Source organism: Pavona decussata, unplaced genomic scaffold (assembly GCF_977016875.1).
Source record: "Pavona decussata unplaced genomic scaffold, jaPavDecu1.1 SCAFFOLD_137, whole genome shotgun sequence".
Taxonomy (NCBI): Eukaryota; Metazoa; Cnidaria; class Anthozoa; order Scleractinia; family Agariciidae; genus Pavona; species Pavona decussata.
The window spans coordinates 2,875,001-2,898,476 of NW_028145550.1; the positions used below are offsets into that span (position 1 = coordinate 2,875,001).

The 23,476-nt window shown below is 37.4% G+C and overlaps 2 protein-coding genes and 1 long non-coding RNA gene across 3 annotated transcripts in view; 1 reads left to right on the forward strand and 2 right to left on the reverse strand.

Annotated features, from left to right (window-relative positions):
* Positions 1-3,825: 3,825 nt before the first annotated feature.
* The window catches only part of LOC146467333 (C-type lectin domain family 4 member G-like), a 30,339-nt gene continuing 10,688 nt past the window's right edge, over positions 3,826-23,476 (reverse strand). The window contains exons 2-3 of the mRNA XM_085126100.1: positions 12,262-12,340; positions 3,826-4,468 (exon numbers count right to left, since the gene is read on the reverse strand). Of these exons, the coding sequence (XP_084982226.1) occupies positions 4,056-4,468; positions 12,262-12,328 (480 nt within the window). The 5' untranslated portion in view covers positions 12,329-12,340 and the 3' untranslated portion in view covers positions 3,826-4,055. The remainder of the gene's footprint in view (positions 4,469-12,261; positions 12,341-23,476) is intronic.
* LOC146467334 (uncharacterized) lies at positions 4,975-7,440 on the forward strand. The gene is made up of 2 exons (XR_014867789.1): positions 4,975-5,371; positions 5,818-7,440. It is a non-coding gene; the product is annotated as an uncharacterized LOC146467334 (long non-coding RNA).
* Positions 7,640-11,335, reverse strand: LOC146467335 (uncharacterized). The gene is made up of 11 exons (XM_085126099.1): positions 10,627-11,335; positions 10,322-10,425; positions 10,019-10,134; positions 9,864-9,937; positions 9,456-9,565; positions 9,245-9,340; positions 9,016-9,108; positions 8,660-8,760; positions 8,170-8,322; positions 7,890-8,009; positions 7,640-7,806 (listed from the first exon to the last, which is right to left on the reverse strand). The coding sequence occupies exons 1-11, from the start codon at positions 11,241-11,243 to the stop codon at positions 7,789-7,791; spliced, it is 1,602 nt and encodes a 533-aa protein (XP_084982225.1). The 5' UTR covers positions 11,244-11,335; the 3' UTR covers positions 7,640-7,788.

The following is a 23,476-nucleotide window of genomic DNA, read 5'->3' on the forward strand; positions in this document are numbered from 1 at the left end:
AGAGCAAGACCTGGTTTGGTTTTTGTTTCCAACAAGTAAAATGGTGATATAGGAGTAGGGGCACCACGGAAAGTCCAAAATAGTAATAGCAATAATAATAGTAATAATAATAATTATAAAAGTAATATGTAACTATAATAAGAACCTTTCCAGAATACTTTGCACCTGAAAAATTGCAAATGCCTAATACTTTGTAAAATTGACGTCAAGGAGGATGCCACACAATATGGGAGTAACACTTGCTATAAAATATTACTTATAAACAGCTGATCAACAGAAAGTCAACCAAGGAATATCGTTGCATTATGTATTGAAAAATCATGGTAAATTTAAAATTTGTAGGTTATAAAAATGTTATTTACAAGAAATTTATTGAAACCATTGATCCTATATGTTTTACCCACGACATACATGTCTAATAGTTGCTCTATGTTTGGTCAACAATATTTCTCAGTCACAGATATAATGCACAGATAATGCGATAGGTTACACATGTCCTGAATTTTATATATTTTTAAATATAATTATTTTACTACAGACAACTTCACTGAATGCCATGTCCACCTTCCAGCTTGACTTTGTTTGCGAACTGGAGCTTAGCTTAAATTTGCTTGTCCCAAGATTTTCGCCTCTCCGTCTCCGGGGGGGGGGGGGGGGGGGGATTATTAAAAGGGACATTTTTATTTTGTCATAGAAAAATTGTCAGAAGATCCCCTCATACAAATCAGTTGAGTTTCTCCTGATCAGCGCCTATCAAGTAAAAAATAAATAAATAAATAAACAAAAGCAAACCCGTCGGTATACGAGGTTTGCATCTGTGTTCTTCCTAATACATCGGAAGTTTCTTTCCATTCTGACTCTTTTATAGCTAGATTTCAATTTGTGGTAGCCTGGAAACAAACGAAAAAAGTTGAATAACGCGGAGAGCCCGCAGACAGGTCTCATTTTTTTGGCGCTTCTGTTAGCAGCTGCGTTTCGGCTAGCGAACATGCGTCCTCTCACTTTCCTCGTTTCTCCAAGAAAAGCGGTTTGCAAAATTGTTTTGTTCGCTATTTTCCTTTTCATTCGTTTCCCGTGAAAAGTTGTAAACAGCTTATTCGATAGTGGAAAAGACTACATCTGTGGATCGGTTCAAAACATTCGGAAAGGAAGACGGATTGATTGGAAGCTTCTGAGCTAAATTTGGTAAGTAAACAAACCTGTTGCATTACTACAGATACATCAGATGTATCGTTTCATGTACACCGCTTCAGACTGGTTTTCTTCCGATTGTTGTGTTGAAATTAGTTTGTATGAAACATATGTTTAAAAGCTGCAGAGCTTGAGAGCAGTTTGTAAGCGAAAACAACCACGACTACGACATGTTCGCCAGCAGTATATACGAATTGGCTCTGAAATGTCTGGAATGTGTAAATCTACATACGGAGTTCCACAAGGATCCATCCTAGGGCCAGCATTATTTAATGTTTACATTAACGATTTGCCAGGCGTTTCAGATTACTGTTCCTTAGAATCCTCCGAGGATGAGTCGACATTACATCTGTCATTTTTGGTTGGGGATATCGTTGGTGCCGCTCGACAAGTAAGCGAAGACCTAAGAAAAGTGACCGTATGGTGCTGCCAAAATAGCCTTCTGATTAACCCGGAGAAGACGAAATTGCTTTTAATCGGCACACGTCAAATGCCTCAAAATACGCCTACGGATCTGGATCTACATGTTACTTTACTGGGGAAAGAGCTGCGTCCGGTTGTTTCAGCAAAGGACCTTGGGGTGTATATGGACGCTACATTGAGTTTTGATGAATATTTCTCAAACTCATTAATAATCCATAAGTTGATTGACCTATCAAATGGTCGATAAAACATCATGTGCAGTGGTTTTAAGACCCTGTAAAACCTCCTCCTTAGTAGTATGCGGTGTTTAATGTTTTTCTCGTACGCTAATTTCTAACGTTCACAAAAGCATCATTGTTATGAACTCTCTTAACACACGCTTTTCCAGGAATGTTTTTGAAGCCGTTCAAAAAACTCTCAGCCCGTGTTTTATCGGGTCTAAAAACACTGCTGCTTCTGTTTTAAACATTACGTTAATTCCTGGAAACAGATATCTTTAAATATTACTTAATCTCAGTTTCTTATGATTTGATAAAGTTGATGGCCAATTCGCGCCATGAACTCTAAGAGGTAGAGAGTGAATCATATGGGAAATATCTCTTTTGATGGAGAAACTCCCAGCAAATCTGAGCTTAATGATTTTAAAGTTCATAGTTAAAGAAGAGTAGGTCTTACATCCCTGACTTTTAAAGGAATTTGTGAGTGAAATTGCAGTGAGGAAACGCTGTGAACTGATTGAAAAAAAAAAAAACTTGTCTGAGCCAGCTATGACCACAGTGAAATAATAATAACAATAACAATAATTCATTCTCTTACATTGCGCATTTTCCATGACATTTTCCATGATGATCAAATGCGCATTACAATAATTACAAAAGCACAATATGTATATACATTACGTGTGACAGCAGTATTGAAATGACGAATCTTCTATATATTTTATATCTACCTATCTACTATATCTACGATATAAGTCATTTCATGTCCATATGTTTAACAATGGGAGTATTACTTCGATTATAATAGGAAATCGGATTCATGTGGGGCGATTTATTAAGTGAAGGATCAGGTCCCCTACCGCAGCTGCTTTAGTCCCTCTGTCAGGAGATAAATGTGTCAATTGTATTTACTACAGGCAGAGGAACCCCAGCGCAATATGTACCACAATAATTTATATTGGATGTAGAAGAATCTCTTAAGACAACAAAGGCGTTGTTCCATTTGTTGTCGTAAAAGACATTTGGCACAGAATTCCTCTCCAAGCAGCCTGTGTCACAATTGTGCAGGGAAACATCATGTGTCGATTTTTGACAATTTTGTAATTGTTTGCTTTGGATGGGAGTTTTTTCTATCAATCGATACACGTCAGCTTTGTTAAGCCAATCAGATTGCGCGTTTACGTGATGTTCGGTCACTGAGGTATGCAAACAGATGAGGGGCGTAGAGCGCACCGAGTTGGCTATAATCTCATAGCCATCAAGCGGGAGCGGAATAATTATCTCATTAAAAAATATCAAGAAATATTGCCAGATCTTGCTGATTTTCCTTTGGAAGAACAAACAGAAGACAATTTAATGGTCGTTATTTCTCGGGCATGGTATAATGGCTCATATACCATGGCTGCTAAGCCAATCAAATCCCCGGAATTGCCGTTATACAATGATCCATTTTTAATAATTGTACATATAGGTCGCTTTAAATGTAGCCTGATCGTAAACTTTAAAGATATAGGAACGCTGTATTCTTTTTAAAACACCTCAGCTCTCCCATGTATAAGGGGATACTAGGTTTTTCAGAATTCATAATGTTAGGGACGTTCTTGGCGGTTTCATTCAAAATGTATGCGCAAAGGGAAGCTTAAGGACTGTTAACAAAATGTGGTAATTTTTTTTAACAGGCAACAAGGAACCCTCTCCGCGTTACAGCAAAAGGAAAGATGATAATGAAATAAAAAAAATTAATAAACTGAATCGAAGCCATTTTCAAGCACTTCACTTTGCTTAGAGTAGCACTGGTATCAGTCTACCATGACAACTGGCTGCGCGCGTACTGCACCGTTCGTTGTTTTGGCATAACATCCCATTTTGTATATATTTTCTTAAAGCTTAATAATTGAAGCTTTTGGTTCATTACAGATACAGATTAAAACTTAAAGTTACACAGACAATGAGGTCTCCCAATTGAACATGCACAGAAAGTATTTTGACCACGTAAGTTGCCAACACCACTTTTATTTTTCATCACCTTAAGCAAGTAATTAACATAACTTGGCTATGTATAGAGCGCATGCAACGCTCTAAAATACGTCGAGCTTTTATTGATTGGTACAGCGGAAGAAACCAATTGGCTACTTTAACATGGTCACGTTACTTTTAGCTTTCTATAGTCGTATATATGCCAGTCAGGTTTACAGCTTTCTGGTTAGCAATGAACTGATCACCTCAACGTGGCATTGGCATCTTACAAACAACACCGGGGGCGACTGACCAGTCACACTTGGCGTCATTCCATTTTCCTCCTACATTCCAAATCATGGTGACACAATACGCGCGGCCTCCAATGCCGTTGGGTTCCCCAGAATTCCATGCGTCATACACTAATGGGGTGCCGTCAACCCATTTGAAGCTCCCGTAAGCCTTTCGCTTGAGGCCAATCCATGCACCCCAGCCTGGTAATCCAGCTGTCTTCTTTACCAGGTCGAAAATAAACTGGTTTTCATTGGCAGATCTGATGACGGCGATGTCTCCTCCCATTTGCTGACATTTGTGTCGAGCATCTTCCATTCTTCGAAATCGGGTATTGTCAACGTAGTAACAAGCGGCTTCACTTGAAACCCATTTAGGTGGACAACAACCTGAATAAAGAGAAAGTAAAGAGAGAAAGAGAGCCATAAGCTAAAAATTGATATGAGGCAGGCGAGAAGACCTCGGTTATTAAATACCGATTCCAATAACTATTATTCTCAGCAATAAATATTTACCAATGCGAAGAGATGTAAAAGCGAGCGATAAAAACGGACGCTTCGGTGTCATCATGATATTCAAATAATAAAAATAATAATAATAAGAAGAAGAAGAAGAAGAAGAAGAAGAAGAAGAAGAAGAAGAAGAAGAAGAAGAAGAAGAAGAAGAAGAAGAAGAAAAAGAAGAAGAAGAAGAGGAAGAAGAAGAAACTGGTTTTCATAGGAATAAATTGGTAAAACATTATTGGTGAGAATAATAATCATTGAAATCGGTATTTAATAACGTAGGTCTTCTCGCCACGCTGCGTTAGCGCCTTGTGATGCTTCTTAACTGTATATACCATACAGACGTTTCAACTGCTATAATAATAATAATAATAATAATAATAATAATAATAATAATAATAATAATAATAATAATAATAATAACTCAAATATATTTATGCAGGATTGCTGCATTAGTTTTATTAAACACGAAGGCGCGCTATAAAAGGAGGCTTCCTGAGGAAGCCAATGGCTTAGTTGTCAATCACCTTTGACGAGTGAGGATCAAATCCAATATGGCGGCCGATTCAAACACAAGAAAGGTATTTCCATTTTCAATTTATGCGTTTTCTTTCACTTTTTCTTCTCTGAAACATAGGGGAAAACTAACTATGATGGACAATCTCCTTCTGTAGATCACTATTTTACTCGACGAACGTCATATTGACGAATTAACAGGACGGTTAACCGTAAATAATGGAGAGATCGTGAAGATCGAAAAGCCATGAAGGAAATCGTCGTCTTCACCAGGTAACTTGTTACGATTGCGTGGATTTCCACTATCTTATGCACTGCACATGTATTATTCGAGTATCTGCTTTGTTTCCTTTGTCTAAATTCCTATACAATAATATTGCGTCGCCGTACGCTTCGAGACCCGTCGAAGCGTAAATGATACATATTTATAACTTGCACGTTCTTTCACCACCTACCTAAATTGTTAATTCCGAAACGAAAAAGCCAATAAAGACAAAAAGCACCGAAGTATTATTGCTAAAACTGAAATGTTCTCTGCATTGCGCCCTTCAACATTGCATAAAATGATAACAAGTTCGATTAGATATTGACACCAGTGTACTGATAGCGCCATTTCAACGGCCTCTGCGAAATGTTCCGGTTTTATTCGCATAGAGCGCTTCATGAGTGCAATTACAGGCCACTTTCTGAGACATAGATCTTTATGTTTTTCTCTTTAGAAAGCATATCTGTCCCAGGAACCGATGCAGAAGAAGACACCGTTACGCCACGCGAATTTCATGACCTACAGCATGAGGTTGTGTCTTCGGAGAGTGGACCTCGTGTGGACGAAAATCAAGCTTCGCAGACATAATATTTCTGTGTTTATTGCCGAAACGTGACTTGTATTTTAGCTAAAGAAAACTTGCCAGCACGACTGAGAGTCCATGAACAACCACGGCGTGCAAATCACAATAAACGCAAGGGCGATTACAAGAAATATTACACCCTCCTAAAAAGCACAGGGCTATGGACTGACCCTGTTTATCTCTCGAGGAAAGAAGCCCTCGGTCGTTATATCGAAGATATCCGGGAGGTGATGTCGATCTGTGTTGTGGAAGATATCCGAAAAAGATGGCCAAATCCTGACGGGGTGCCATATTACGTACACCGCCGGTCGTAATAAAACATTTCCATTTCATATGTTCACTTGATTGTGGAATTGAACTGGGTCCATTGTGACCTAATAACAAGGAGCATGGTTGGGGGAGCGGGGGGACAACAACACTCCAAACAATTGCATATTTGTATTGCCTTTATTGACACAACAACTGCTACAGTAACAAAAGAAAAGCAAGCTGTTTGTGATATAAATACCATCCTTGTCCTGCACCTTCACCTTGAGTTCACCTGGGTATGCTAGCTTGTTTTGTTTGTCACTGAAAAGAGATATAGAGAAAGTGATTTCATTAGGTCAATCATTATGCTGTGCTATCAATGTTATTCTCAAGGTAGCCTGCAGAGGGCCCGTTCGCAAGCTATGCTCAAGGGAATGGGGTTCGCAGTTGATCATAATAGACAATATATATAAGTATATACTTCATGGTGCCCTTGAGGTCTCCCGCACAAGATATTGCACTAACGCATAACACTCAACCAGGCATCACCTGGTGGTATTTGCTGCTGGCATGCAGTGCCAAGAGCTGTAGTAATAGCCGCTGAAGCTACCATAGTTCCTGGTCTATGACTGATGAGGGTGATGCCTCGCAGTTGGTAGTGCAACTGTATGATTAATCTTTTATTCATCGAAAGACATCAAGCAATCAATCAATCAAGAAAGAAAGAAAATCAATCAAGAAAAGAGGAGGGGGGGGGGGGCTCCTTTACCCAGATGATAGCATTACAGGGCATATTCCTTCTAACAGTAATAGCTACTACAATTTGTGGGATAGGAGAAACCTATACAGAGAAATAAAACATAAATAAGTGAAAAGCAATACTTAGCTTATAGTCCTTTTCCGCTAGCATGTAGCAGAATACCCACAACTGATTGGTAGTTTCTGCATGGTTCAAAAAGATAAAAATTAAACATAGCAACATGTACATGCTGGACAACTATTAGCATAACAGTCTTTTACTCATAATAATAAAAATAAAAAATGTTGGAAGGCCATTGACTTTTGAATGCATGGTGGCTCTTAAAAGAGCCGTTTGTTTTTTTATCACAACACATCCACGTCAGTGTAGAACAAATGGCAGCAACTGTCTTGGGCACAGAAACAGAAACTAAAAAAAATTAAGAGAACACCATGTAAGTTTGTATCTAAGTAAACCATGGTAATAAAGAGCAAGTTTTAACATTGCGGCGATAGTCCTAGCGAAAGAATGAGTGGTAAAGGTTTTGGGTTCACTGTTGTGGCAGGGGGGGGGGGGGGGTGGGGCCATTCCCCTGTTTCATATCAGAGGTTGTGGTGGTGTAGTTGCTAGGCTGTTGTACTCCTGCCAGGCACTACTGTAAACATCACAACAAACAAGTGAAAGAGAAGCACACCTGTTCAGAGTGGCAAAGGACAAGCAGAGATTTTATTCCTCTGGTACAATGCACTCCATATGGCCTGCCTGAACTCGAAGGTCTTCGGTCGCAGCACTCTAGTGGGGGCCATTCTCCCAGGGTGCCGCGAGTGTTGATAAAACTGCACCGAGTGTACTTCTCAGCCAACATTCTCATTCTGTAATGCAAGATAAATTTAACAAAATCTGCAATCCTCTTGTTATTATGATTACCCCCTCCCCCCATTTTACACCAACATACCCAATCTAGCACAGCAAGTTGAACCCTCATCTCGTATGTCCGGTCACCAAAGTGAATTCTTTTCGCAGCGTAAATGAGGATGACCACATGAAATGACTCAATATAGAAGGTGTCACGGCACCGTGGGGAATGACGAAAAAGAAAGTGAAATTGGTCATGCATAAATTAATAGCTTAAGAAGTGCTTGCAGGGTTAACTGGCTTCCATGGCCTCCCTAACTGTTCCCCAAACTCAGACATCCATAAGTTTGTCATGCCAGAACACAAAATTTTATACAAACCAAGAGATAATCATTAGGGTTTTTGTAGATGGTGGTCTTCATCACTGCAGCTCTGTAGGCTTGCACTGCTTTAGGGTCTTTAATTATCCGTTTGGTACAAATGTAACCAACGTCTTTGCACCGGGAATCATGGTGACACAGGTCATGTTTTCCCTAAGGTAAAAATATAAAACACAGACTATAACTGATTTTCACTTCAAATCATTTGAGTGATCACACGAGACATGGAAATGAAATTATTATAATTTAGTAGGCACATGTCTTGACAGTTACAAGACATGACATATTAAAAGATGTCATGTCTTGTAACTGTTTTCCAGTTGTGGACTAGATGTAGGTGACAAGGATCCATTTTCCTCTTTTTAGGGGGGGGGGGGAGGGGGGTACCCTTCCCTATTTACTTCGGCAATAATGCATTAAACAGAAATATCAATTTTAACAATTTGATGTGTATTGTAACGTTCACAACTATTAAGTGTTCATCATTTACCTGATAATGGTCCACAATGTTGAGCAGATATTGTTGAAAGCCCGCAGGAGTTCCATCATTGTTACGCATTGCCCAATAGAAGTGGGTTTTGGTGGCTTTTGCTGTTAAGTAAACAAATGACATTTTTTACTTTAAAGATGCCTTTAATTTGTAAAGAGTGCTATTTTATCATTAACCTGTGACCAGGCCCTAATTTAGTTTAGCTCTTATGTTTTCTATTACGGCGCACACTGAAATTGGGCCTGAAAGAAACCTTGTATGAGTTGTCATCACTCACATCATCACCCGGCCAGATTTTTCTGTAACAGAGACAGATAAACATATAGGGTGTATATAGGGTTCATATAATTATGTACCTTTGTCAGATAGTTCAGTGAACCATTTTATTCCCTCATCCCGTCGAGTACCAGAGCAAATTTTCTTCATGTCCCTTGCCACTCCTTTTGTACCTAAAGTGCAAAGCAGTAGTGCATGTCACAACTGCAAGTATCACAATTTGTGGCAAGCATCACAATTTGTGCATTATTCTCAAAAAAAAAAAAAAAAAACCACACATTGTTGGTTCATCCCTTCTTATAATCTTACCATACCATGTATCATAAGAATTCTTTATGCCCCTTCCCTGAAACCAATTTTTCAGTGCAGCAACACAGTCGTGAGCCACCTCCCCAACACTATGACCTGAGTGAACGAAACAGAAAAATATGGAACTACAAGACCTTAGATCAAGTTTTTGTCATAATTTTACAAAAGCAGCAAAACTTTAGATAAGACAAAGAGTGACAATACTTCTGACCTTGACTTTCTAGATTTATCATCAGCTCCTTGGTCATAGGCACCTCTCTGCTTGGGGCACTCCTCTCATTTGCTCGGCTCCAGTTGCACACAGCTATGATTTTTTTGTTACTGTTGACAAAAGTTAACATGCCATGTTTACGAAATACTTGCGATTTTAAAGTAGCAGCTCATCCTTCACTATACACTGACGTTCACCAAGTGTATGTACCAAGTTAAAAATGCACTGCATAACCCAGAGTTCACGGGCAAAAATCCCAATTTTAACCCCCAAAAATCCTTCAATCATCCTCATTAAATCCGGATTACATCCCCCACCCTGGGGATAGGCAACCGTTGTCAACCAGTAAGGTGACACTGAAAATTGCATATCTTTTGTATGTCAATGAAGAGATGACCATATCATTACCTCAGAGAAATGGCTGAAACAGTGGAATGCATGGCTGCCCTACTTGAGTCGTGCCTGGCATCGGTGATGATGCACTGGAGGAAAAGAAAACAAAATCAAGGAACAGCGTGCACCACATTAAATCTTTTAAGTTAGCAATATAAAAGCTTCCTTACATCGCCATTGGTGATGTAGTTTGGAGCTGAACGGGCCTCCATCCTTGCATCTGCCATAGACTTTTCAGCCTGGTTTTGAACGATGGTCAAGTAACCGAAACCTTCATCCTTGTAAACTAGTGAAAAATAAAATCAATAACATATGGCATTTTCTCTTTTAATCTTTACTAAATTGTGTTGTAGAAGCAAACTTGAATGTGACGTCATGTATAAAGAGTAAATGCAATTTTTTTCAATGGATCAACTGAACTACAAGGAACTCAGCTAGTTCCATAACAAAGAGCAAAAACTAAAAATACCCACTTGTGTCTATTGTCTTGTCCATGACAGTGCCAATGCCAGCGGCCTCACCAAAGCTGTGGTATTGTGTCTCTGTAAGACCAGTGCAGGTGAATGCATGCACCATCCTGCAGATTTTGAACCACAATGGACTTTTTAGGATTACAAATGGTTGACATTTCTGTGATAACCTCAATAAAAAATGTAACTGTAAGACGAATTTTACTTTCACGTAGGAAAAAATAGTCTATTTTATTCGCCTGTTTATTATATTTACAGTTCAGTATATTTAATATTAGAATAAAAATAAAAAAAATTTGTTCACTTACCTCACATTTACAAAATACTTGGCAGGATGACCAAGTATCCCTGAACTTAGCCAGACCACAGAATCACTGCAAACGCAAGGAACCTCTAATCGACAGACATGGCCTTGATTTGTGAAGGACATTGCCGAGAAATTTATGTCTCCACCACAAAACTCACACTGGGGATTGCTGGTGAAGTACTTCACCAGGGACTTCAATGATTCCCCAGTGCAAATGAAACAAGGGTCATCTACTGCAGTGTCGACATAAATCTGACGTTTTCGAGGTTGCGAGCGCCCATGTTGTGGTTCACTGTCTGCTTCGATCGCACTCGGCGTTTGTGTTTGGGTGACAGGCTGCACAAGCGATTTCTGCACTTCAAAACAGTCAAGCAGTTTTTCCAGGAGATCCGCATTTTGTGTGGAGGACGTTTTCCGATTAATTCCAAGAAGCGACTTTGCATTTTCCCATCGACTACGCAGACTATGTAACCGGTCTTCATCTTCCCTCTTCACTTCCACTGACAGACTCCAATGCAGGTTTCGCTTCTCGGGATCTCGGTTCGCGTTGCTTCTCTTATTATTCTCCATCTTCCGCTTCTTCACTGGTGTGACCTCTGGTGGACAAGCGGTAAGCATCTTGAACACAGGCGGAGATAAATACACGTACAGCGAGGAGAATAAATCGTACAACCAAAACCAAATAAAACAGTCAAGCGAAAAATGGCCGCTCAAAATACGCGCTCTGTATTCGAAATCACGCAGTCAGCAACGCATAAGTTTTATGTAAGACTGCTAGACAATATATATTGTCACTGTAGGCTCAAACGAAAAAAAAGACGAAAAAAAGAGTACTTTCTGGTGACCAGTGGGGATTACTTCATTCAAAATGGCGCGCGATTCGAATTCTACTACTCTAGGCCGCGTTTTGGAACCATGATATCGTCTTTTTTCACTTTTTAAAACATATTTACTTTAAAATGTAACATTTGTTGTTTTTATGGGTTATTTCGAACCGATTTTAGGAGGGAAAGAGTACAACAACGTCCTGTAGAACAGTAACCGTTGTTCTTCACATAGTCCGCCATCTTGGTTTTCTTGTGAATTCGAAATTAGGGGGCGGAGTTTATGCCCTTTTATAGCGCGCCTTCGTGTTTAAGAAAACTGCTATCAATGCAGTCCTGTTAAGAAAAATAAAATAAATAAAAGGAGATCACAAATACTCTAGGAGAGTAACTTTAAAACGACGTTTTACCTTTGTAGAAACAAGCGCGCTTGGTGCATTCTAAGTTAACTTTTTCCAAAATAAGGTCAAATTATTTCTAGTTTTGTAGTGGTGAATGTCATGGTTTTTCACAATAAAATAATCAAAAAGGTATCTGAGAACTCTATTTGAAATGGTATTTAAAAAAAAAGGTCCCTTTCCTCTATAGCTTAACCCTACAGCTCTTAACTTTTGCTGGCGGGGCTTACAACTTACGACAATCTTGCAAAATTAGCCTTTTATATTTTTCAAAATATTTCATGTGAATGATACAATTTAACCGGTGAAAACGGAACAAACCTACAACTGAAATTAGAAACCGAACGAAAATGAAAGACATAAGAGTGATATTCTGTTATATTAACGTTAACCGCCACGCGACCCTTTACGAACCCTCTGTCTCCATCATCAGAGACACAAAAATAACGCCAAAAATGAACACTGCTCCTTTGATAGCCATCCCTGCCTGATTCTGTAAAGAAAAATGAAGAAAGTATTCAATGGCCAAAGTTAGGAAATATGCAAATGGGAAGAATGTGTTTTTTTTTGCGAATGGCTAATTTACCTTAAAAGCTGGCAATGTAGAAAAAAAAACCTAAGGACTTTAAATGGAGTAGTGCTTTTAGTAGTTGCCTTTCTGACAAATCTGAATTATTGATATACTTGTTGAAAGAATAACTCCTTTCCTCGTAATGCATGAAATAATCATACTACTTTATTAGCAACAATTTTTATTTTATGTCTGATATAAATCCCCTTTCACTCTCCGTAAGAGACAAACTTTGCGTGAAATGTTTCATTTTTGTCACAATTTATTATGGCTTGGATTTCGCACTCCAAATATTACAATGGTTCCGACATTAACTGCCTTATTTTAAACTGCAAATTATGGATTTGAGTCTTACTTCAATCTATGCCTTTCTCCAGACCAAGGTGGGACTAAATTAACGTAAGTTAATAGATAAGTTAATTTCTGGGGGCATTGGCTCCAAAACACAAATTGTTTTGCTAAAATTGCAAATGTTCCAATTGCGCTGGAAGACTAAGACGCGGACAATTCGTCATTTCATCGTTTTATTTCCTCTTTCTTTTGTTAATTTTCCCTGAAAATCAACTGAACGTGGAAAGGAATTAGCAGGATAAAAATTAGCTTGGAGAAATTATAGCATTGATGTGAACGGTTCAAGAAACAACATGAAAGCAAAACTTTTCTAATTATCGAGTTTTAACCTTTGGGCAACTGAAGAGCTCCTTTTCTGACTCAGAAACTGTAGATTTAAACCAACAACAACGCCAAGCATTTCCGGTAATCTTACGCCATATGTTTCAGTCGTAACATAAAAAGTGAAACTTCTCAATCGTTCAACTTACCAAGCTTTGTTTTCTGAAAGAGACTGTCCTAACTACCGGAGGAGTTTGTCAAGAAGGTTTGGCGTCGATAATTAGTACAACATGTCTGAAGAGACCAATTATTTTGGAAAATTCTCCTTATTCAATATACATATTTATTATCAACACGCGTTTGGCGGTCTTTGGCAAATTTTAAAGCGGCTGACAAAATTCTGCAAAAATTGTGAGAAATTATGAACAATGAATACCGAGTATCACTCTTTTAAAGATGAATCACGGTAAGCGCTAGTGAAGATAGTCGGAAAGGTTGACTGTACACTTGTGGAAATGAATTGGTCATATTTTAAAAGAGTGGTGTAGTTAGCACTAAAATCAATTCAACCTCTTTTTTTCTGTACACGAAAAGAACAGAACTCATCATCAAGAAATTGTAACTCAGTATTGGCAAATAGAACTAGTTTAAGTGATTGGAAAGAAACCAAGACTTAAAACCTAAGCAGACCAATTTGCTTCTTAGTCAATGCGAAATAACATAGCAGATCAAGTAAGCTTGAGTATCCTTTGGGCAAACAATTATTATTGCCCATTAAAGCGGTTGCGTGAAATCACTTGAGTTCATTTAAATTATTCGAATCAGTCCAATTTAAAACTAGCCGAGGATTGCTTACTACTTAGCTTGAGAATTTTCTTTCTTCAAGAATATGGCAAGAATTGTTTATGCGTTTGGCTCATTTGTTTTGAAGGCTGATTTATGAACAGTCTCAAAAGGTAAACGGTTTGCTCAATCAGTTGTGTCCACAAGTGACAAAATCGGCACGATAGTAAAATTTACGTGCAAAAACTCATCTTTTGTTAACCTATATTTGCCAGAAAAAATTACTGAACAATCTTTAAACACTGGCTTTTGACTCTTTTTCGGGTCCAAAACGATTCAGAAATTGACAAAATACCTAATCCGAATTTCGAAATGCCAGGTTTCATTTGCCATCATAAGATCCAAATAGCCGAAACACCGTAAGTTAGAATTGAAATGACCGGAAGGCAGAACACCGCAAATACCCCGGACGGCTAAATTTTTAGTAGCCGATTTTCGTGTTTTCCGAAGGAAAACACACCTTTTCGGAATAGTAAATCGAAAGAACAACTACTAAGGAATATTCAACAGTTTCGACAGCGGAAATCCGAGAAATAACGGCAAAGAAATTGTGTTTCGAGTGCAATTTGTTGTTTTATCCAGGCGACCAGCTGGCGGACATCTCAAATCATTATTCAGGCCATGGAATTTCTGCGAAATTTTCGAGTTCTTATGAGAATTCAACAGCCAACAGTTCGGATTTTACCGTCAGAACCTTTATTATTTTCTAAAATTTATTACTTAATCGGTCAGTGTTAAAGGTAGACTACCGACCGGGCGTAAAAAATGGACAGAGGGTAAAATTTAGACCAGGAATATACAATGCTTACAATATACTTGCCCAACTATGCTAGAGCTGTAAAATAATAAACTAAAAAGAGCTGAGAATTTATCATGTCGACTTTCTGGCGTTTACACCTGGATTTGCCAAGAAAAAAGCCCAAGTTCACCCACATATGCGTCTTGTTGCTGTTAAAAGAATGCGGAAAAAAATTTGACCTTCAAAACGACGTTTCCTTTCCACTTGAGCGAAAATAAAAATGAAATAAGAGATTTCGTGGTTTTCATGATCCAAGTGTTTATTTTTGCTTTCCATGCCACAAATTCTAAATTCGAGGTTGACCTTTTTAGCAGTAATTTTAATTGACGCATTTCACGGATACTTTGCTTAGCTCAGTTACACTTGGAGAGTACGTAACAGTTGATGAGAGCGTATAACTTGATGAGGTGAATAAGAGTTGATTAAAGCTTGTGAGAATTGTACTGTTTTAAAAGTTACAAGCTAATAAGGTACATTATGATATGTATTAGCCCATAAATTAGTCCAAGACTCTGTTGACGTATCAATAATAATATGGAATGAAGAACCACCTGACTCCATTTCTTTTCTTGTCTTTCTTTTCCTTTGGCACTTTCATGTGATACTCCAGTCCTTACTTTCAAGAAAGGCAATGAAATCGTAGCGTCTCAAACCATTCAGATATTGGTCAGTGATTTTTTGCGAAGTGCATGCCGTCCCATTTTTATTTTATTTTATTTCATTTTTCAGAGGCAGCTACCAAGGACAAAAAGGTGCTTTTTTTAAGCAATGTATTACCACCGCTGCTGTTTCTTGTACCTTTTTAAGCATGGCAGGCGAATTTGTTTAGTTTGATCCCCTCAGAACACTACATACAGGAGCATTAACAATTCCGTAATTAAAAAAGTCAGAGGTGAATTTTGTTCTGCTTTTCTTACCCCATTGACACTGAAAAATATTCTGGAATAAATTTTGGTAGGTTGGCTTTTCTGAATCAAGCAATAAGCAATAAGATAACACGTCTTGCATTTTAAAACTTCTAATTTCTCAACTTACCAAGTGCGGTTTCCTGAGAGTGATAGACCTTACTGCTGGAGGTTCCAGTCGGGAATAAAAACTATATTCTGAATCTGTCTATGTGTAACATTCGTCTTTACTTTGAATACCAAATTAGCGATCTTTGGGAGATTAAGGCAGCTGTTCAAATTTTTGAGACAAATATGTTTATAGATTTTATTATATTTTCAATATCTCGTACTACTAGATCTACGATAAACTGTGCCGTTGAATACACTACAGAGAGCCTCATCCTCTCTTGATACACTACAATACAGTCGCGTAATAAGAACTATTTGTCTTTCCTACCGACCAGAAAGGCCTTAGTGTGAATAATTCCTACAATTGTCATAGTGAAAATTAACGTAATAATGAAAAATTTATTCTAACAATAAAAAAAATAAATCGAACTTCAAAGCTAATCCGGTTTAACTAGGTAACAAGGGAATGCAATTGAAATAATGTAGAGTAAGTAACAATGAACCATAAAATAATGAATTTAGGATTGCGGGGTTAAATTATATTCTAATAAATTAAATTCTGGCGTCTTTAATTAATGGCACGTTCTGTCCGGCGAGACTGAAATCAAGTTATTTGATCGACTGGTCTTGCTGGCATTTAAACATTAAATTTTACAAATGAATCATTTCAATTTCATCTCAAAATGCTTTTGAAAATCAGGAAATCCAAAATTAAACCTTTGCTGACCGCTTTACTTCTTCAAAGCGACGCTAATTAACATAGTGGATCAAATAAGTTTGGGTATCCTCCAAACAAAGTTTGTTAGCCATTAAAACAGTCGCGTGGAATCACTTGATTTAATTAAAAATTATTCGAATAAGTTCATTTTAAAACGACGATTGATCACAGCTTAGCTTGAAAATTTTCTTTCTCCCAGAATATGGGAAGAATTGTTTATGCGTTTGACAAATATGTTTTGGAAGCTGATTTATTAACAGTCTCAAAAGGTAAACGGTTTGTTTAATCAGTTGTGTCCACAAGTGACAAAATTTATCTTTCTTAATCTATGTTTTGCCAGAAAAATGCTGGAAATTTTAGAAATTGTGTCTTTGGCTATTATTATTGTTATTATTTTTGAGTCAATACAAAGCCAAAATTTAAAAAGAAAAAAATGCCCGATTCACATTGAAATGTCAGAAATCCAAATTACCGAAACACCGTAAGAACTGAAATGACCGGGAGGCAGAACACCGCAAAGAAGACCCCTTGCTCTCCCCTCTCCCCTCCCCTCCCCTCCCTTCTTTTAACATTGTGCTTGGCATATGTCAAATCCAAAAGGACCGAAATGGTTTTCAGGGTTTGTGGAGTGGCGGACAGACAACTAATCTTTCGACTGGAAACAGTAATGCTTCATTATTGATCAATAACCCTAAACTTTGCCTATTTGTGTTGGCCAGACAACTCAAGTATTGTTACTTACGCAAGTCCAAAGCGATCACCTTCACATAGAAAAAAAGGATTGCTTGACCAACGATAGCATGAACGGATGTGTAACACGCGTGATCCCTCAGTTTTATCAGCTTCATAAGAGACGAACTTTCCATGAAAGGTTTTACGCTGCGGTTTTGGTAATATAAAATTGCGAATAGTCCAAGTGTGCTAAAAGGACAGAGCACAAACAACTCGTTATTTCATCGTTTGCTTTCCTTTTATTTTTTGGTTTGCTTATGTTATTTAATTGCCACTGAAAATCAAAAAATGGAAAGGCATTCGCACGATATAAATTCACTCGGAGAAATTATAGCGTCCAAGCGGAACGGTTCAAGAAACAACATGAAGGCAAAACTTTTCTAATTATCGAGTTTTAACCTTTTCGCAACTAAAGAGCTCATTTTCTGACACAGAAACTGTTAATTTAAACAAAGATGAAAGCTAAGCATTTCCAATGCTCTTACACGATATTTTTCATTCGTAACATGAAAGGTAAAACTTCTCAATTGTTCAACTTACCAAGTTTTGTTTCTGAATAGAGAGTGTCCTTACAACCTGAGGTTATTGTCAAAAAATGCTTGGGCTCGATAAAGTACAACAAATCTCAAAAGACCAATTTTTTTAAAATAATCTCCTTATACATATAAATATTTATTGTGAATACAGAGTTAGAAATTTTTGAAAGATTCAGAAGCTAAAACAATTCTGAAAATAAAAATTAGAATTTTCAAAAATTTTAAGAAGTTATGAATAATGAATACCGAGTATCACTCTCTAGATGAATGGTAAGCACTAGAGAAGGCATGGAAGATTCAGTCGAAAAAATTGACTGTACACATGTGGAAATGAATTTGTTGTATCTAAAAAAAGTGGGGGAGTTTAAACTAAAATCAATTTAAAATAAATTGGACTAGTTTTAATGACCAAAGAAAGTCTTGGTTTCCAAGTTATGTTGCAAATTAACGAAATACTTTAAAAATCATTTTAAGGTTTTTGCGATGGAAAAGAAATCGAAATTTATAATTTCCAGCGAAGCAATTTGCTTCTTAGTCCAACTGAAGTAACATAGCAGATTATGTAAGTTTGCTTCACCCTTCAAACAAAGTATATTACCCGATAAAACGGCCGCGTGGGATAAGTCCAATAAGTTCATTTTAAAACTAGGATTGATTACAACAGTTGTAAGCTTGAGAGTTTTCTTTCGATCGCCCAGAATATGGCAAGAATTGTTTATGCGTTTGGCTCATTTGTTTTGAAAGCTGATTTATTAACAGTCTCAAAAGGTAAATGGTTTGTTTAATCAGTTGTGTCCACAAGTGACAAAATCGGCACGATTGTAAAAATGTATGGGCAAAAACTCATCTTTTGTCAACGTATATTTTGCCAGAAAATACTGAACAGCCTTTAAACACTGGCTTTTGACTCTTTTTCTGGGTCCAAAACGAGTAAAAAATTGACAAAATACCTAATCCGAATTTCGAAATGCTAGGTTTCATGTGGCACCATGAGATCCAAATAACCGAAACACCGGAAACACTAAAATGACCCGGAAGGCAGAACACAGCAAAGACCCTTTGCCCTCCCCTCTCCCCTCCTCTCCCCTCCCTTCCTTGATATTTAGTCCTTGTTGACGAACAATCCAAAAGGACCGAAATGGTGTTCACGGTTTGTGGAGTGGCGCACAAACAACTAAAATTTCGACTGGAAACAGGAATGCTTCATTATTGATCAATAACCCTGAACTTTGCCTATTTGTGTTAGCCAGACAACTCATGTATGGTTACTTACACAAGTCCAAAGCGATCACCTTCACATAGAAAAAAAGGATTGCTTGACCAACGATAGCATGAACGGATTTGTAACACGCGTGATCCCTCAGTTTTATCACCCTTCGTGAGAGACGAACTTTCCATGAAATGTTTTACGCTGCGGTTTTGGTAATATAAAATTGCGAATAGTCCAAGTGCACTAGAAGAATAGAGCACACACAACTCGTTATTTCATCGTTTGCTTTCCTTTTATTTTTTTTGAGCTTATGTTATTTAATTGCCCCTGAAAATCAAAAAATTCAATCGGAGAAATTATAGCGTCCAAGCCGAACGGTTCAAGAAACAACATGAAGGCAAAACTTTTCTAATTATCGAGTTTTAACCTTTTCGCAACTAAAGAGCTCATTTTCTGACTCAGAAACTGTTAATTTAAACAAAGATGAAAGCTAGGCATTTCCAATGCTCTTACACGATATTTTTCATTTGTAACATGAAAGGTAAAACTTCTCAATTGTTCAACTTACCAAGTTTTGTTTCTGAATAGAGACTGTCCTTACAACCTGAGGTTATTGTCAAAAAATGCTTGGGCTCGATTAAGTACAACAGATCTCAAGAGACCAATTTTTTTTTTAAATAATCTCCTTATGCATATAAATATTTATTGTGAATACAGAGTTAGAAATTTTTGAAAGATTCAGAAGCTAAAACAATTCTGAAAATAAAAATTAGAATTTTCAAAAATTTTAAGAAGTTATGAATAATGAATACCGAGTATCACTCTCTAGATGAATGGTAAGCACTAGAGAAGGCATGGAAGATTCAGTCGAAAAAATTGACTGTACACATGTGGAAATGAATTTCTTGCATCTAAAAAAAGTGGGGGAGTTTAAACTAAAATCAATTTAAAATAAATTGGACTAGTTTTAGTGACCAAAGAAAGTCTTAGTTTCCAAGTTATGTTGCAAATTAACGAAATACTTTAAAAATCATTTTAAGGTTTTTGCGATGGAAAAGAAATCGACATTTATAATTTCCAGCTAAGCAATTTGCTTCTTAGTCCAAGTGAAATAACATAGCAGATCATGTAAGTTTGTTTCACCCTTCAAACAAAGTATATTACCCGATAAAACGGCCGCGTGGGATCAGTCCAATAAGTTCATTTTAAAACTAGGATTGATTACAACAGTTGTAAGCTTGAGAGTTTTCTTTCGATCGCCCAGAATATGGCACGAATTGTTGATGCGTTTGGCTCATTTGTTTTGAAAGCTGATTTATTAACAGTCTCAAAAGGTAAACGGTTTGTTTAATCAGTTGTGTCCACGGGTGACAAAATGGGCAAGATTGTAAAAATTTACGTGGTAGCTGAAATTCATCTTTTGTAACTTATATTTTGCCAGACAAATGCTGGAAATTTTAGAAATTGTGTCTTTGGCTATTATTATTATTGTTATTATTTTTGAGTCAATAACAAGCCAAAATTTAAAAAGAAAAATATGCCCGATTCACATTGAAATGTCAGAAATCCAAATTACTGAAACACCGTAAGAACTGAAATGACCGGAAAGCAGAACACCCCAAAGAAGACCCCTTGCTCTCCCCTCTCCCCTAGCCTCCCCTCCCCTCCCTTCCTTTAACATTTTGCTCGGCTGTATATGTCAAATCCAAAATTAAAGGACCGAAATGGTCTTCAGGGTTTGTGGAGTGGCGCTCGGACAACTAGTCTTTCGACTGGAAACAGAAATGCTTCATTATTGATCATTGACCCTAAACTTTGCTCATTCCTTTTTTTTGTTAGCCAGGCAACTCATATATGATTACTTGCGCGATCCCAAAGCGATTACCTTCAGTTAGAAAAGCGATTGTTTGACCAACGATAACAATAAATATACTGCATGTATTGCACTTATAACTCGAGACTATACAAGAATTGTAGCCTGCGAGCAACAACAAAAAGGAGATAGGATTCGTCTGCATTCTGGATACAGCAATTAATATTTTTCATCACCCTTACTGACGTGTGTAGCCTAGATTCATACAATGCCGGGCTGGAGCAAGCTCTTCTGAGCTTCTCGAAGAAGATCCCCGAGTTAACAGTTACCAGTGTTCAATCAAAACGGGTACAAAACGAACTGAAATAAAATTTTTAGAAACGCAGCATGCATAGCTAATTATTCGCAATGCGATTGGTTTTATATTACATATGAATAGACTTTTTAAACACAGTCTGAACGATTTGAAATTCACAAAACCAATTGGTAAAATTATTTCATTTTTGTGCCCCCGATATTGCAGCGAGAATTTCCACATAAATTGCCCTGCTGTAATCAGTAGGTAAATTAAAGGCTGATCGCGTATCATAACTGTGTACACTTTCGTTCATAATAAACTAATTTTTAAAACAATCAGGCAATGAATCATTAAAGTCAGAATACGTAAAAAGTGCTATTAAGTAGGGTTTACTTCATATATCTTTAGGAGCTGTTTTCTTCTTTCCCGCAAGTCGAAAAGGAAGAAAATCAAATCTGTAAACGAAGCGCCCTAAGCACTATCTAAGTCGAAAACGAATCTCATCCATTCCTTTTCAAGCGAGCACTCGAAACCTGTATGTAGCCTCGGTTAATACCACCCAATATGGCTTACGCTCCCTAAAAAAAATTCGCCGATCCTCACCTTTGGAATTCCTTGCCTACATCAAAGTATATAAACACAAGTTCTCTTAGAATATTTCTTAAAAACCTTAAGACCACTATAATTGATTATTATTCTAATTAATTACCTGCTTTGCCGAATGAAGAAATACTTTTTTATAAAAAAATATTTTCTTAATTCTGTCTGTAATTGTATTTTGTTTCTGCGGTCATCCACTAGATAAGCCCTGATTTGGATGATCCCTACTCGCTCTCTATTTTGTTGTTATAATTTTACTTTCCTTAGTTGAACTCTGTTTTTGTTACCTATGTAAATCCAACCTATGTCAAAACTGAGCTGAGTTAAATAAATCATCTTGTTTTGTCTCATCTTGTTGGTCACCTTTACTGCGTTACTGGTGTTTATGATTACACAAGGTGAGAGAAGAAACGTAGTTATAGACACATTGCTCATAGTCGTAGTTTTATTGAACCACGGTTAGTACTTAAATAACAACGGTTCTTTGTACGCGTTTAGTACCAACGCTGAATGGCTTGGCAATATTTGAATGGAAATTACTTTGTGTCGGTGTGTCCTTAGGTTAAAAAAAAAAAGGCATTACAGCCAGCCCAATCGTAGAATCTGAGATAAGGTTAATTACAGATTTGAAGCCTATGGCCGCGTTAAATCCCCGCTATGTCCCGGGGGTCGGGGGGGGGGGGGGGATTTCATTTTTGTAAGCGAGGCTAAGTGCAAAGCTTTTCATGTTAAAATTCGTTTTGTTTGCATAGGGATGTAAACTAATTTTGATGTTAAAAGCTTTGCACTTAGCCTCGCTTTGATGAGGTTCACAGGAACTCTGAAATGACCAAATGACTAGTCCATTAAGCAAACGCCTTAAAATTTTAGAATGACTCTTTTAAATTAGTCTTTTAAAATTGATGGTTCTTAAGTCAGCAGCGAATGTCTTAAAGACTTTTGGAAAACCAAGGATGTTCCGTTATAAACCGAAACATTAAAATCCCAAATCATGGGGGTAGGCAGAGCCTAATAATACTTTATTGGCTGCTTGTGGCAGCAAACACTATGCAGCAAGAGAAGGAAAAGAGTTCAGCAATTCTACCTTCATCAAGGTCGAATATATTAGAGTTTGTATGACGTTAAAATTCGATTGAAAATTAGACAACAGTTCCCTCAGAAATCCGCAAATACCATTACAATAAAGTCTGAAATAGACCGGGACAAACAAAATAAAATTCTTGTTTGGAGAAAGCGAATAACGACTGAAACTTGACCAAGATTCAGTTTTCTTATCTAACACCAATTTCGAGGTTCCTCAGCCTAAATTTCGCGTGGATATAGTAAAGAATTCTTACTTTAACCGCTTGTAATTTTGGTCAAATATATTTCTCAGTCACAGATAAAATGCACAGATAATGCGATAGGTTACACATATCTTGAATTTTATATATTTATAACTATAATCATTTTACTACAGACAACTGCACTGACTGCCATGTCCACCTTCCAGCTTGACTTTGTTTGCGAACTGGAGCTCAGCTTAAATTTGCTTGTCCCAAGATTTTCGCCTCTCCGTCTACGGGGGGTGGGGGGGGGGGGGAGTTATTAAAAAGGGCATTTTTATTTTGTCATAGAAAAATTGTCAGAAGATCCACTCATAAGAATCAGTTGAATATCTCCTGATCAGCGCCTATCAAGTAAAAAAAAAATAATAAATAAATAAATAAATAAAAGCAAACCCGTATACGAGGTTTGAATGTGTGTTCTTGCTAATACATCGAAAGTTTCTTTCTATTCTGACTTTTTCATAGCTAGAATAGATGTAATTTTTCAATTTGTGGTAGCCTGGAAACAAACGAGAAAAGTTGAATAACACGGAGAGCCTGGAGAGAGGTCTCA

Excerpts from the sequence above, each read along its gene's own strand:
- LOC146467335 (XM_085126099.1), bottom strand. The coding sequence starts at position 11,243 with ATGCTTACCGCTTGTCCACCAGAGGTCACACCAGTGAAGAAGCGGAAG. Across the intron at positions 8,761-9,015 it reads CACTGAACTATCTGACAAAG|CAAAAGCCACCAAAACCCAC; the intron begins GTACATAATTAT and ends TTTACTTAACAG. Across the intron at positions 8,323-8,659 it reads ACATTGTGGACCATTATCAG|GGAAAACATGACCTGTGTCA; the intron begins GTAAATGATGAA and ends TTTTTACCTTAG.